Source organism: Barbus barbus (genome assembly GCF_936440315.1).
Source record: "Barbus barbus genome assembly, chromosome: 15".
Lineage (NCBI taxonomy): Eukaryota > Metazoa > Chordata > Actinopteri > Cypriniformes > Cyprinidae > Barbus > Barbus barbus.
The window spans coordinates 12,724,952-12,740,225 of NC_136743.1; the positions used below are offsets into that span (position 1 = coordinate 12,724,952).

The following is a 15,274-nucleotide window of genomic DNA, read 5'->3' on the forward strand; positions in this document are numbered from 1 at the left end:
AAATACATTAACATTGTCATATCCATTACAATGCTAAAATATTCAGAGAGTTGTCATGACAGAAATATGCTTTATTTAAATGCTAGTCAATTCTTCTCTACATCTATCCACCTATAGTATTATAGTTCAACATAAATTATACAGGGAATTGCAGCTCTACAAATGAGACAGTTGATATTTTCCAAAACATGTCCCTTCTGCGCTCACACACAAGGTTATGCTGGGTTTACCTTCCGGTAAATCAATGTGATCCCTGTCCATGTGCTCTGGAATGCCCAGGTGTTTCAGCCGTTGCTGTTTGCTCCAAGGATCTGTCTTACTGAGCACAGAGAGCGAGAGACAAGATCGTCCAGCTGGGCCCATCTGCCCTTTTACGTAAGACCAAGACACACTCATAAACACAAGGTCTCAGGGGGACCTGAGTCAAATGAGTGGTTCAGCTATTTGACTTTCTAGATAAAACAATAAGGAAAAAAGGAATAGAGAAAGAAAAAAGAAAACATAAGAAAAAGAAAAAGTTAAAGAAATGAAATGAAATGAAAGAAAATAAAAAAAGAGAAGACTTCCTTAAAACTGCTTCAAAAAACAACAGCTTCATATAATCAGTACTAATAGTATCAGTACTAATCTTGATCTCTTGAGGTTGTATTTTCACCAAAAGTTGCCCTACAACCTCAAACAGTAAGAAGAATCTACCCATGAAGCCTGTGACTGACAGCAGCACATCTCCCTCTGAGCAATTCATTGCAGGTATGTGACCCTGTCAAGCAAAGAAGGGATGTGAGAACTGACCTGTGACTTCTCAACTTAACACCCAGAATGCCTGGAGATGTTCATGCAGAATGTGGTGTGATATAACGCACAGTTCAACAAAACCTCAATATGGTGTGTTTAAGTGTTTGGAGCATAAGCTATGTGTGTGTTCACATTTAGAATCTTTTTGAATAACTTTCTAAAGTCTTAAATAAACAAACACCCACCAAAAGCAAGAGTGACAGTATTTTTACTTCATTCTTGCAACCATCACAGATTGTCATCTGCTCCAATGAGCTGCATTCAGGGGGGAAAAAAAATTGATTATATAAATTAATTATTCGTGCTTCCATAAGAGAAATATAAATATTACTAAGAGTAAATATTTTGATTGCATATAAACTTCTCAGATTATGTAACATACTAATCAAATGTCACAGATTATGTAACATACAAGTTGAATAATATTTAGTTGTATTAAACAATTATTGATGCATCCCTGGGAGAACTATAAATATTTATAACGTAAATAGAGAAACAGAAATTCTCCTGGGGGAGCTATTAACTTTTTTTTCTTAATTTTCCCCTACAGATTGTTATATGCTCTGGTACATGTCAAATTTGCATCACTGAATAACACTTATCAGTGTAAAAACTTATCAGGGGACCTTTCACACATCAGCTCACCTGATTTCTATGATTAATTAACCTTGGCACTACAGAATCAATCTATTTAAAGTTATTTAAGATACGAACTGAGAAGAGTGATGCCATGGTTATAGATTGAACATTAACCCCACACTCATATGAAATAATTGTGCCCCCAAAAAAGACTCTACAAGACTTCTAATCCTGCAGCGGAAGATATCAATTCTGTGACGAATCAACGACTTCCTGCTCACTGAAGTTAAAGAGTCAAAGGTGTGGCCTATGGAGTGACCTTCGCAAAAAATAGTGCAGATTCCAAAACCCGCTCCGGGTAGTGAAACTTCACAAGGCTGCACAGGTCCAAACATAAAAAGAGATTAGAGACCTACTGCTGATTAATGCTGCAAAGCATTTCCCATCAGGCTGGACAGTTTACAGGAAAGCAAGAAAAAAAATTACCAAAGCAATTTGAGAATGTGAAAGAAAGACAGAAAAGCAAGGAAGCCAAAGGAAATGTGCTCTCAGAACTTCTGAAATAGTTAAACACCCAGGTCTACTGGGTTCACCGTTCATCAGAGCTGAACTTTCCCCTTTCTAGTGCCCCCTATACCGACCCCCAGTTCACATTTCAAAGGCAAAATCCTCAATCTTTCTCTGCTGATGAGGGCTTCATTCTCCTTAGGAAAAGAAGGGATATACAACAGGCCTGTTCAAAGACTCCAGTAAGACTTTCACCTCGGGTTAATTTATCAAGGTCAGAGGTAAGAACTCAAGGGTTGTGATTGGTACCAAAAAGCCTCTTACAGAGCATCTTTTCATTCTATATTCAACAAGTCAACTACAAGGCATTTGTATGATAACTTTCTGAAAAGCAAACTATTGCACTGACATGTTAATACTGATACTACGACCCCCCCAGCTCCCCACATCCCCAGGACCTTCCAGCTATGTGTGTGTTCACATTTAGAATCTTTTTGAATAACTTTCTAAAGTCTTAAATAAACAAACACCCACCAAAAGCAAGAGTGACAGTATTTTTTTCTGTCACTTGTGCAGCATTGGACTGATCACTCCCTCATCCAGCATTGACTGCAAACTACCTCTTCGGATAGTCTGATAAAAAGACTGTTCTCTTGTCACTTTAACAGACTGATAAGCTCTTCTTGCACTGCACACATATCTGCACAGTTTTGTTTTATTTAACTGGTTTGCACTATCTATTCTGCCATGTGCCTTATGCCACTTTATCTATCTCCTTTTTTATTTTTTTAAAATGTCCTCAGACTGATAAGCTCCTCTTGCACTATATATATATATATATATATACATACACATACACTCTATACATATACACATATCTGCACAGTTTTGTTTTATTTAACTGGTTTGCATGTGCCTTATGCCACTTTATCGATCTCTTTATTTTTCTACAATGTCCTCATTTGTATATCTGTATAGTTGTATGTACATATGTACAACTGTATTTATCTGTATTTGAACGTCTACTGTCAGTGTTTAATGTTAACTGTATGCACCAAGGGTCTGAGAGTAACGCAATTTCAATTCTCTGTATGTATGTACTGTACATGTGGAAGAATTGACAATAAAGCAGACTTGAATTGACAATTTCTGTATCAGCAAATGCAGTGCTTTTGGGATGGGACAACCTGTATGTGTCCCAAAGGCTGATGTGGATGGGCAGAAGGAGTGGTAGAAAGCAAAAACATTTATTTAACTCCTTTAGTTATGGTCCCCTAAAAAGCACTAAACAAGGGTGGGTTCATTCTCTTCAACTGGAATGAAATTAACCAGCGTGGACAGTCCTTAAAGATGCCATTATCTAGTCTCTGTGAGGTGAAAGTAATTCTGCTAAAGATGCAAAGCTTCCGCTTCTCACCCTGTGAGCAGTAGGTCATATTCCTGCTCTCTCATTGGCTTAGACCCTGAAAACACTCTTCTCATGCTTGATCAATCATCAGTGATGGTTACTTGTCAGGCAAAGCAACCCCAAATCTGAACAAGGGGCACAAAAGTGGGGAAGAGACGGTGGACTAAGTGTCAGGTCATTAGGAGTTCACGTCACTCAATGTCACATACACACCCGTATAGGTTTATAAAGGCTGGCATATAGTCTGGTATATAGTCTGGTTCTACAAGTGTTCTCATTGTAATAAAGTAAGTAATTATTACTATGGGCAGGTGATCTGGTTATTAGGAATTACGGAAACATCATGACATACTATAGAATAAAAGTAACGATTTTAAAAGGCAAGGCTATTAATCTGCAAATTAACAAAGAGTTACAAAATGTATATATTTACGTATTATTTTTTAAAGATATTAATACTTTTTATTCAGAAAGAAGGCATTCAATTGATCAAAAGTGACAGTAACAACAATAACAGTATTGCACATCTGTTTTCGACATTGATAAAAATAAATATTTCTTGAACACCAAATCAGCATATTAGAATGATTTCTAAAGGATCATGTGACACAGAAGATTGGAAGTAATGACTGCTGAAAATGCAGCTTTGGCATCACCAGAATAAATTCTATTTAAAACTATATCAAATAGAGTAGAAGTAGTTATTTTAAATTGTAATAATATTTAACATTCTTACTGTTTTTACTATCAAATAAATGCAGCCTTGGTGACTATATCTAAAAAATTATTACATAAACTTAGACACAGACAGAACTGTATTATGCACAAGAAACAGTGGTCACAAGCTTCACAAGACAGTTAATATACCACAAAAAATGAAAAGGCAGTTTTGCACTACATGGGCTTCCATTAAAAGAAAATCTAAAATCTGCCTTCAACCCATAAACCAGTTGCCCACTGTTAAACACTAGGCAGGATCCATAACAGCTCTGGTAGCCATCCTCTGGTCTGAGGATGACTCTTCATGGTCATATAACCAAGAAAACTGGCTATTATTCATGACCGTTCTGTACTATAATTAAAATAAATGTTAAAGAAAATAAACTTCTTAAATGGTTATACCACCTTTTCAACACCTGAATGAAGTCAAACATCCCTTAGAAACCAGATCAAAATATGATCAACCATGATGGAATGTTGAGGGCGTATATCTGTCATTCCTTGTCATGTTTCTACACAGTGCACGACATGTCTAACAGCATTCCAATAATGACCAAAGCCATTCTAAAGAAAAACTGTACACCTTAATGACCAGATAATGCTTGAAACTAATTATACCAAAGACTTAAACATAAGACCTAAAGACAGTTACTAATCCCTCTAGTTCCCTAGTTACTTAAAAAAACAATTTGAAAGATTTTCTTGAAGTTCCCTCACAAAGAGTTCTTACCCCTATGTTGATAACTGAGGCCTCAACATTCCACATACACTTCTAGGCTCACTGTTATTTCTCACTTCCTTTGGTCTTACCTTTGTGCTGCCCATTGTAAACTCTAGTAGCACCTACTCGTACAGGAACCTACAGCATTCAGGCAAGCACCAAGCGTGTAAGCAGGGTCAGAGCAAACTGACATGGCTCCATGTGGAACCTATTCTACCCTCGAGCCGTGGGTGGGGAGAGGGGAGGAGCCTGGAGGTGCGGCTTTAGGGAGTTTCACTGGGTCACAAAGTACATATTCAAATTGGTCGCTTCTACCTATACACTGTCTCCAACTATAACACTATAAGCGGTTACATAATTTTTGCATTGTTATGAATTACATAACAGTAAAGATGTCACAAAAGATTTCAAATATAGAACTATACATAGAAAACCAGAAAACCAGGTCTAGATGCAGACACGCTTCACATAACCAAATCATTAAATTAATGCTCAGTGAGAATGATAAGGGAACATAACCTGCGGAAGTGTGAGCCATTGCAAGCTGTTCACCTGCTCATCACACAATGTTATCTCAGCATTTTTGTTTGAAGGTTCTATACAACTATGTATGTTCAACCAGCTTGTCCTAATGAGTTACACATTGAGACATAAACAGTCTCCAATGGCCTTTCTTCTGTCATTGTACTAAGGGCTGATTCTCATTATTGCTGAGCTATTTGCATTTGTAAACACAGAAACAAATGAATTTGTTATGGAGGGACTGAATTTGGGGAACGACCCATTTTAAATCACAATATGCTCAAGAGGGCCAATTACAGCACTTTTAAAGACCCATTGTTGGCATTCAGGGTTGCATAAATCAGCCCAATTTAGGCTGACATTAAACATAGAGATGTAATGTCATGCAACTTCAGCTTCTAGACTGAAAAACATCTTCAGAGTCCATTAGCATTAGAAGTAACAGACGGAAACAGAAGTTCTGATCACTTTAAAGCATTGTTTGCCGTGTATAATGTACAGTATTGTGTTCACTGGCCTGGAGAAACAACATTTAAATCAACTCTATTTCTGCCTGGAATGACAACTAAATATTTGTTAAAGCATTTACATGTTTGTAATGTTTAAAACAAATATTTTAAGTATAATATTTGATCTGAACTTGCTATTGGCTATTCATCACTTATGTAATATTTGTGGATACTGTCAGAATGTCATACAGAAGCATGATGTTATGGTTCATGCAGCTTCTGTTTAGACTGTATTTTGTCAAGAATTATGAATGTATGCAGAGATAATGCTCTGCTGATTTAAGTCAACCGTCTTAAACACACAACCTGCTCAGATCGATGTAAACAAGGTGGTTATATCACCTCTCTTCTTAGTATCCTTGTGCAGAAATAATGTGAAAGTTACTATGTCCATACGCTTTACCTGCGTTACATAATCATGATTAAGTTTATAGATAAACTGCACCATTCAAAAATGTAAGGTCGGTAAGATTTTTTTGTTGGTGGAACGTTTTTAAAAAAGTCTCTAATGCTCGCAAAGGTTGCATTTATTTGATCGAAAATACAGTAAAAAAATATATATTTTGAAATATTAATACAGTAATAATTAATATTTAATATTTAATAAATACTGAAATACTGATTTCACATTATCCTTCAAAAATCATTCTAATCTGCTGATCTTGTGCTCAAGAAACATTTTCTATTACTATAAATATTGAAAACAATTGCTGCTTAATATTTGTGGAAATTGTGAAACATTATTTTGTGAATAGAGTGCATTTATTTCAAAAAGAAATCTTTTGTAACATTATAAATGTCTTTAACATCAGTTTTGATCAATTTAGTGCATCCTTGCTGAATAAAAGTAGTAATTTCTGTCCAAAAAAATTAAATAAAAAACACAACTTTTCAATGTTAGTGCATATATATACTGTATATCAGGGGTGGTCCTGGAGAGCCGCAGCCCTGCAGAGTTCAGCTCCAACCCTAATTAAAATTCACCTGCATGTAGCTTTCTAGTAACCCTTCAAACCTTGATTAGCTTGTCCAGCTGTGTTTGATTAGGGTTGAAGCAAAACTCTGCAGAGCTGCGGCTCTCCAGGACAGACTTTCGCCACCCCTGATATACATGCATTTAATATTATCATGTAAAACGTCTTGTGGTTATACAATACTTGCAACTATAAATACATAGTGTTTTTTTTTTACTTATAAATCTTGGCTCAATTTACTCTCATTATTAATGCATTGCAATAAACAAACTATTTTCATTTCTTTAAAAAAAATACTACAGTTAATTTATGTTGTAATTGACACTACATCAGAAATGCTATTGAATCAGCTTGATTCCTATTGAATTGCATTCAATAAAATATATTACATATTCTTTTAAATAAGACTTAAACATTAGTTTTATTACAAAACCCTTTCCATTTAAAATTAGTTATCTAGGCCTAAATGTTTTTTAGAATATGTCATTTAGAAAATTGTCTAAATCACAAAAGAATCAAACAAAGACCTACATGTAAAAAACCCCCAAATCTAATCAAATGCATGTGATGTCTTGAGGGGGTGAGTAAAGCGTGTGGAAAGAGCTTTGAGGCTGTTCTCCTGACAGCTCTGAATCAAAGCCCTGACTTTTTCATCTTTCCTGCATCCTGAGGCCTCGGTTTGTCATGGCATGGCTTGGAGTTTGCTGAAGCCCTGACTGAGCGACTGCTTTACTGTGAGACCGGCTCTGTTCCTCAGGAGCCGTCTGGCAAATTATCCAGACTGCATGTGAGACACAAAAACTTTCCCCAGGCTGTGAGAATCAGCAAAGCCCAAAGTACAAATTTAGCCTGTCCAACAGTCCGTGCTTTAAATTACATCTTGTGCAAAAAAAGTAGTATTTGTAGAGAGACTCTTTGCCCTTTGGTTGGGAAATAAGTAGGCTCATTGCTGTGACAGCTGCAGAGGTGGCAGCAGGGTCAGTCAAAACACACTTGTTCAAAAGACTGTTTACACAGAAAGACCACAAAATAAGAGCAATTCTTTGTTCTACAGTACATTTGAATGCTAATGCTACAAAGCTAGTCAGACTTAGAAACTATAGTACTGTGTTCCAAGAGCCCTTAATACTGGAAAAAATGTAATTGAGAAATTTAGTCTAGACATAATATGTTTAACATGTTCCTTCTTAACTTGAGTATAGCATCATAAATAATGTTAGATTTTTTAATTAATAATCCAATTAAGTGCAAACACCAACAAATAGCTGAATTTGGTCAACTCCATCATGCAGTCACCCTTCAAGAAAAGTTTCATAGTACATAAGGTTAAAAAAAAAATCATGAATCCGGTGCTATCTATCAGGATGTGCTGCCAATGCTACGCTGAAGTTAGGGTTTTGTTTGAGCATTGCAGGAAATCAGCATTTTGACTGACATGACCAATGAACCAGCTGTGAGGCGGGGTTTGCGCTCATTTGGGGAAAAAGTCAATCAAATAATGTTAAGAAATTAAGTAGCATAAAACCGTCTGATAAACATGGCCATTACATGCTTAAAGTGATCCATGTGTTCCCCAAAATATGAAAACAGCCAGGTTATTCTTTCAAAACTAAAATAATGACAAGACTTTAATTTTTAAGTGAACTGACGGCATATAATAGACCTATCTATTTTCTAATGCATGTTATAGATCTTATTGTGAATGATTAATCCATGCATGTGTTTTATTTTATTTTTTTTAAGTTCTAACCATGTAATGTTTAATCAAAATGTCACAACCTTCCGGTAAAAACAAAATACTTTTCTATGGTTATTTATGCAATGATTTTTGGTCTGCTTAAATACCACCCTTGCAAGCTTTCTTTTATCTGCCTTCATTTTTAAGAGCATGCCCGCAAAAAAATGCTACAGAACAAGGGCCCCACCAATAGTTTTTGTTTGTCTATAGAAAGATCTGTCGCAACTTCAGTTTCATCAAGACTTTAATCATTATTAAGGAAACTTGTGGAAAATAAAGGAAACAAATATCCACGAGAGGAGTTCCTGTTCGGAGAAAACTGCTTTCGTCTAAACTCCGCTAATCCTACGAATAATTTCGTAATAAATGAATCTGAAAGTTAAGGTTTAACCTTTAAAGTTGTTCAGACGAAAGTCAAGAAGTGAATAAAACCAAACATTTGAAAAAAGAGACGGCAAATTACATGAAGAGGCCGACGATGACGGGACGTGACGGGACGAGCCGAGGCAAATCGGTGCTAACGCTAGCACAATTTCTCCTAGCACTCAAAGACAACATGGATGCCAATCACAGCCCTTAATGCTTCATTTAGCCAAACATTTGACACGTTCATGCAAACCTACGATCAACGCTGACAACCATGGCAGAAAAAGTCACGACGATCGAAGAGGCTACTACGAACCAAGAAACCCGTCTGACATGCATAGAAAAACAGTGTGCAGAACTACTGGATGAGTGTAAGAGATAAATGTAACGACCTCGAGTCCCGCTCCAGACGCAATAGCATTCGGCTGATAGGAGTTGCAGAGAAGGAAGAAAATGGCAGGCCTACTGAGTTTATAGCGGAATTACTTTCAAAACTGTTGGGTTCCGAAAACTTCATTAAACCGATCCAGATTGATCATGTGCACAGGGGGCCCAGCGAAGACCGAGAGATGATCGTCCAAGAGCATTTGTCATCAGGATACATCATTACCAAATGAAAGAGTTAATCATGAAGCTGGCTAAAGAGAAATCTCTAGAAGGAAAAAGGGTGCACATTTTTCCAGATTTGACCTTGGATGTGTTGAAGCAGAGATTCCGATTTGCCGAAATAAAGAAAAAATGCAAAAGTCTCGGTGTCAAGTACGGAATTCGATTCCCATCTACACTCATCGTGACCGCAAAAGAAGGTGAGAAAAAAAACATTTGACACACCAGAGGCTGGAATCTACTTGTCACGAGTCATAGACAACTGGCCTGTAGACTAAATGGAAGTGACAGATTAGATTGAACTGAATAAGACATCAATACTTTTTTATTATTATTTTTGTTTATTGGAATAACAGTGAACATTATGGACAATTAGGAGGTTCATAAAACAGGTTATTTGTGTTTATTCTATCTTAACGGAGGAAGATTTTTTTTTCTTTCTTTCTTTTCGGGGAACACGGAAGATTATGTTGCATCGGTGGTGAGTGATCCGGTAGTAATGTGGAGTTAAATCATCTGACTGATAGGAAAGGGTGGGGGGGAATACGGGGTGTTCTGTTTGTATACGCTTGTTCTGATTTGTTCTTGGGAAGGGGGTATAGTTACGGTTCGGTTGAAAGGTAAAATTAAACTAGCATCGGATATTAGAAATAATAATTACTTTTATATAAATATTTAGAATATATCAAACACACAGAGAAAGCACAGTAAGGCTTCGGAGTTGGAATGTGAGAGGTATGAACCATCCAGTGAAAAGACGTAAGGTATATACTCATTAATAAATGACATGCTGAAATTATATTTCTACAAGAGACTCATATAAAACAAACAGCAAAGGCTCTTCTTAATCCTGGATGGGCTGCGCAAGTATATCAGTCAAACTTTTCTACTAAATTAAGGGGAGTCGCGGTCATTGTAAAAAAGCAAGTACCATTTATACATAGACAATATCTGATAAAACTGGTAGATATATAATTGTTTGTGGTGAAATAAATTCAGTTTCTATTACATTGGTTAACTTGTATGGTCCTAATTATGATGACCCAAATTTTTTTTAAAGGGTTTTAGACAAAATACCTGACTTTGCAACTTGATTACTGGGGGAGATTTTAATTGTGTTATTGACCCAGTTAAAGTTGCACGGCCTAGTCGTACCACAAAAAATAAATCTGCAGCCACTTTACATAACTATTTGAAACATTTCAACATGATAGACATTTGGCGGTGTTTAAACCCCTCAGCTCGAGAATATTCTTTTTACTTATCAGTACATAAGTCCTATTCCAGAACTGATCTTTTTTATTATAGATTCAAGTTTGTTAAAAATGGTAAAGTCCACTCAATATCATAACAGTTTAATATCAGATCATGCCCTATTATCACTGGATCTAAAATTGAAGTAGGAAAAAGGAATGTATAATTGGAGATTTGACAACTCTCTTTTGAATTACATTAAATTCTGTGATTACATAAAAGAAAAAAATTGATACTTTTAGTCTGAAAATTATATTGGCATGTGACAGATTCTGTGGGATTCAATGAAAGCTTTTATCAGGGGAGATATAATTTCATTTCAGATCAGAAAAAACAAAGAAGATATAAAAAGATTACATGAAATAGATAAACAAATTACTGAATTAGAGGAAAGTTATAAATCCAATTATTGCTCAACTATTTTAAAGAAAATAGTAACTTTGAGAAGTGAATATAATTCTATTCTTGCCAATAAAATTGCTAAACAACTTAATGAAATTAAACAACGCCATTTTGAATTAGGTGAGAAGCCTCACAAACTTCTAGCTCGACAGCTTAAACAGTCCCAAGCATCTAGAGCAGTGGTTCCCAACCTTTTTTTTTCATGGGCTCCCCCTATGTACACACATGGTAAATGTAATTCCATTCCATTACTCCTTTAATACATGTAATACACGTCTACATTAATATAATACATTTGATATAAATACCCCACATTTCTGCTACAATACCATGGTGCAGTTAGTGTTACTACAGTAAATCCATGGTAAACGATGGCGATTTGTAGGTTGAAGAGCCTTCTGACTGTATCACTGCACACAGTGTTTTTCTGCTGTTTGTCAGCGCTGTTGTAAGAATTACAGAACCTCAGACACTTTGAACTTCTGAGATGGACAACACACACACACAGTGCATTAACATACAGACATCTGTCTCCACATCCCACTGAGAGAAAATGCGGGAAAATGCCTCTCTCACATATGCATCAGTTCCTTTTCATCCCCTCTTCCCCTCACCCATCCTTCCCTTAACTCAGCTCACTCAGAATGGTCGATAGTAGAATGTAATGTTCTGCATTAATGCAAGTGTTATGTACAGTCATGTTTGGTATCATTTGAATTGTCTCAGGGCGACTGGTACAATGGTCTCATTCTTATAAGAAGTAAACTAAAAGGTAATACAGATCCTAAGAGTTCAGAGATATTTTGCATATTGTAGAGGGTGGGTCAGTTCCCAGTGGTTTTCATGCAAATTACCTTCTGTCCCAAAAGGTGCTAACTCGACTTGATTAAATTGCAAATTACAATTGTTAGCTCCTGTCTCCATCTCGGGGGGTATTGGTCTTGGTCTGAAGTACTAAGGAAATGTTGCAAAAGGATCGGGGCGAATTCTGTAGCCAGAAGCCCGTAGTGTGGTGTCTCAATGCTCCACACTATGTATTTCTATAAAGTCAGGTATGCATCCTTTACTCGTAGATTTATCTTTGAGAATTCGATGTTTTGTATTGATATGATTTGATCTCTTTGAATTGCTGTGGAATTGACATATACATACAGTATTTACTTGACTGATAATAAATTGTTACATTTGACCTTATTCTGTTTTACTCTAATTATTGACTCTAGTAGATTACGTTGCATCCTTGTTAGAGACATGAGCAACCGAATGAACGAGTAAATATAAAGTCAAGAGTTAACTAGAATAATTAAATATCAGAAGAATACTAATTAGAAATAGACAAGCAATCAATTTGCATTTCAAGCTAAATACGAGGTCATAATAAAATGGAGTCAGATTAAATAATAAAATGGAGTCAGATTAGATTTAATTTAAATTGAAGAATTTTGCACATTGAAAAGACCGAACACGCAGGAACCCTTCATCCACTATTTGGATACTTTCTTTGGGCCAAATGGGTGGACCTTACACTGTTTTATCTGGATTTAAACTAGTTTATATCAGTTGACTGGCATCGACTGATACTAGTTTATATCAGTCATTTGTGTTCTTCGCTGAATTCAAGCGCTTCTCACTGGATCTCACGGTGCTGTTTAGTGGTTGCACGATCGGTGAGTAAACACATCTGCTCTAGTCAGCTCGCTCTGTGCCGCTGTTTGAACCAAGCGGATATGGTCCGTGTGGCACGGTTCAAATGAGTAGAGTTGTTTTGTTCCGCTTTTGCCGCATAAACATTAAATTTAATATTTAAACGAGGAAAATTATATCACTATAATTATAGTTAATGTTTTATCGCCCAGCCCTACCTAAAAGTATATCTGCTCCCGCGCCCCCGCTGTGAACTCTGGCGCCCCCCAAAGAAAATATAGATATAAACAAAATAAATTCTTATTTAATATTGATCTTCCCCAAATAAGTGAAGAAGCTGTTGAAATGTTGGAAAAGGAAACTCCCTAAACATTTTATTATTAATAACCTCCCTAATAATAAAATGTGCAGGCCAGATGGGTTCAGTGCAGAATATTATAAAAAATTCTGGGAGATTCTCTCCCCAATGTTTCTTCGTATGATCAATCAATCATTCTCTCAATTGAAACTCCCCCCCTTGTGTTATAATGCTAACACAATATTAATACCTAAGCCTGGATGGGATAAAATTAAGTTGTCGTCATATCGTCGACAATATCTCTTATTCCAATAGAGGCAAAAATCATTAGCAAAGTATTAGCGAATAGACTGCAGCAGTATATATGGTCAATCATAAATCAAGATCAGACAGGATTTATGCCAAATCGCCACATACAATCAAACTTGAGACGTCTTTATAATACAATATATACGAAACATACAACAAAAGCATGTTTGATTTCCTTAGATGCACAATGTGCCTTTGATCAAATTGAATGGCCTTATATGCATGTTCGCAACTCTGAAAAGATTTGGATTTGGGAACAAATTCATTCAGTGGATTAAAATTTTGTATGCTAATCCAAAAGCTTCGGTCCTTACAAACTTTACATTTTTAGCCTCATTCCCACTATATAGAGGAACACGCCAAGGCTGTCCTCTCTCCCGCCTGCCTATTTGTGCTAGCGATGGAACCCTTGGCAGAGAATTAATATTTTAATTAATGACAGACCCCAATATATATCTTTATATGCAGATGATGTACTGTTATATATAGCAAAGACAGAATTGTCTGTTCCACCTCTTTTGAAGCTTTTAGAATCATTTAATAAACTGTCAGGTTTTACAATAAATTGGGATAAAAGTGAGTTAATGCCCCTAACTGAGGATATTGACAAAATATTTTTTTAAATTCTATACCATTTAAAATTGTTCATAATTAATTTGAACATTTAGGAATCATAATCACAAGAAAGGCAGATGCACTTCTAAAGGTGAACTGGCATGTGAAAGTGAATCAGCTAAAAGATAATATACAATTTTGGAGGACTTTACCTATATCTATGGCAGGAAAGATCAATGCAATCAAAATGGTAACCCTTCCTCGATTTTTGTATTTATTTTGTTCTATTCCAGTTCTGACTCCAGTGAAATTATTTACAAAATTAGAGTCTATAATTATTTATTTTATATGGAATTATAAAGCAGTCAGAATATCTAAAAAACATCTATGTAAGCCCAAAGCAGAAGGAGGATTCAGTCTTCCTTCCTTCAGAAGTTACTATTGGGCTGCTAATTCACACTTCCTTTCGGGGTGGAGACAAATTCCAGAGAATAAAGTGGAGATACCAGAATGGGTTTGGTTAGAAAGAACTTCTTGTAGGACGACATCTTTAGAGGCCTTGTTGAATAGTCCAGTAAAAATTGAGTCAAGGTTTTATAATGAAAATATAGTAATAAAGAACTCTAAAGATTTGGAAACAGATTAAAGCATTTTTGGATCTTCCAAATATATATTTGGACAGCCCAATTGGTAAAACCACGCCTTTACCCCTGGCTTACAAGACAAGGTTTTCTCCCAATGGAAGCAAAAGGGTTTAATTTCCATAAGAGATCTATATATTGACAATACATTTAAAAAAATCTTTTATCTACTGATTTTTTTCCGGTATTTGCAAATTAGAGATTTTACTAGGAAACATTTCACGGGTTTTGAAAACATGGCTACACATCAAACTGTGTATAGAATTGTCTGGTGAGTCATGGGAAGAGTGTCTTAATGAAATTAATGAGTGCTCTATAAATGCAAGGCATTGTGTGATTCAATTTAAAGTTATTCACAGACTTCATTATTTGAAGACCAAACTACATAAGATTTTCCCAAATGTATCCTCAATATGTAACAAATGTAAAATCTCAGAAGGCACTGTCTCATTTATTTTGGACATGTCATAAAATTAGACCATTCTGGCAAAGTATATTCAGATTTATTTCAGAAGCATTTAAAATTGATTTGCCACCAGAGCCAAAATTGGGTAATTTTGGTGATACCTCAGATATAGGAAGTAAATATGTGTCACAAGCTGTTTCTTTATGTATGACCTTAGCAAAAAAGAAATGGAAGTCTGAATCTGTGCCTGTATTCAAAGTTTGGCTAAGAGACCTAAGCTACGTGTTACCCCTAGAAGAGCTGAAATATAAGATATCAGA

General features: G+C 35.9%; 1 protein-coding gene across 5 annotated transcripts in view; it reads right to left on the bottom strand.

Annotated features, from left to right (window-relative positions):
- LOC306881175 (sodium- and chloride-dependent glycine transporter 1-like) overlaps positions 1 to 15,274 on the bottom strand; it is a 62,831-nt gene that overhangs the window by 14,366 nt on the left and 33,191 nt on the right. Inside the window, exon 1 of one of the 5 annotated variants that reach the window (XM_079435112.1) lies at positions 4,820 to 4,958. The exons of the other annotated variants lie outside the window; for them this stretch is intronic. Coding sequence (XP_079291238.1) covers positions 4,820 to 4,834 — 15 coding nt within the window. The 5' untranslated portion in view covers positions 4,835 to 4,958. Of the gene's footprint in view, positions 1 to 4,819; positions 4,959 to 15,274 lie in introns of those variants that run through there. 5 annotated transcript variants of the gene reach the window in all.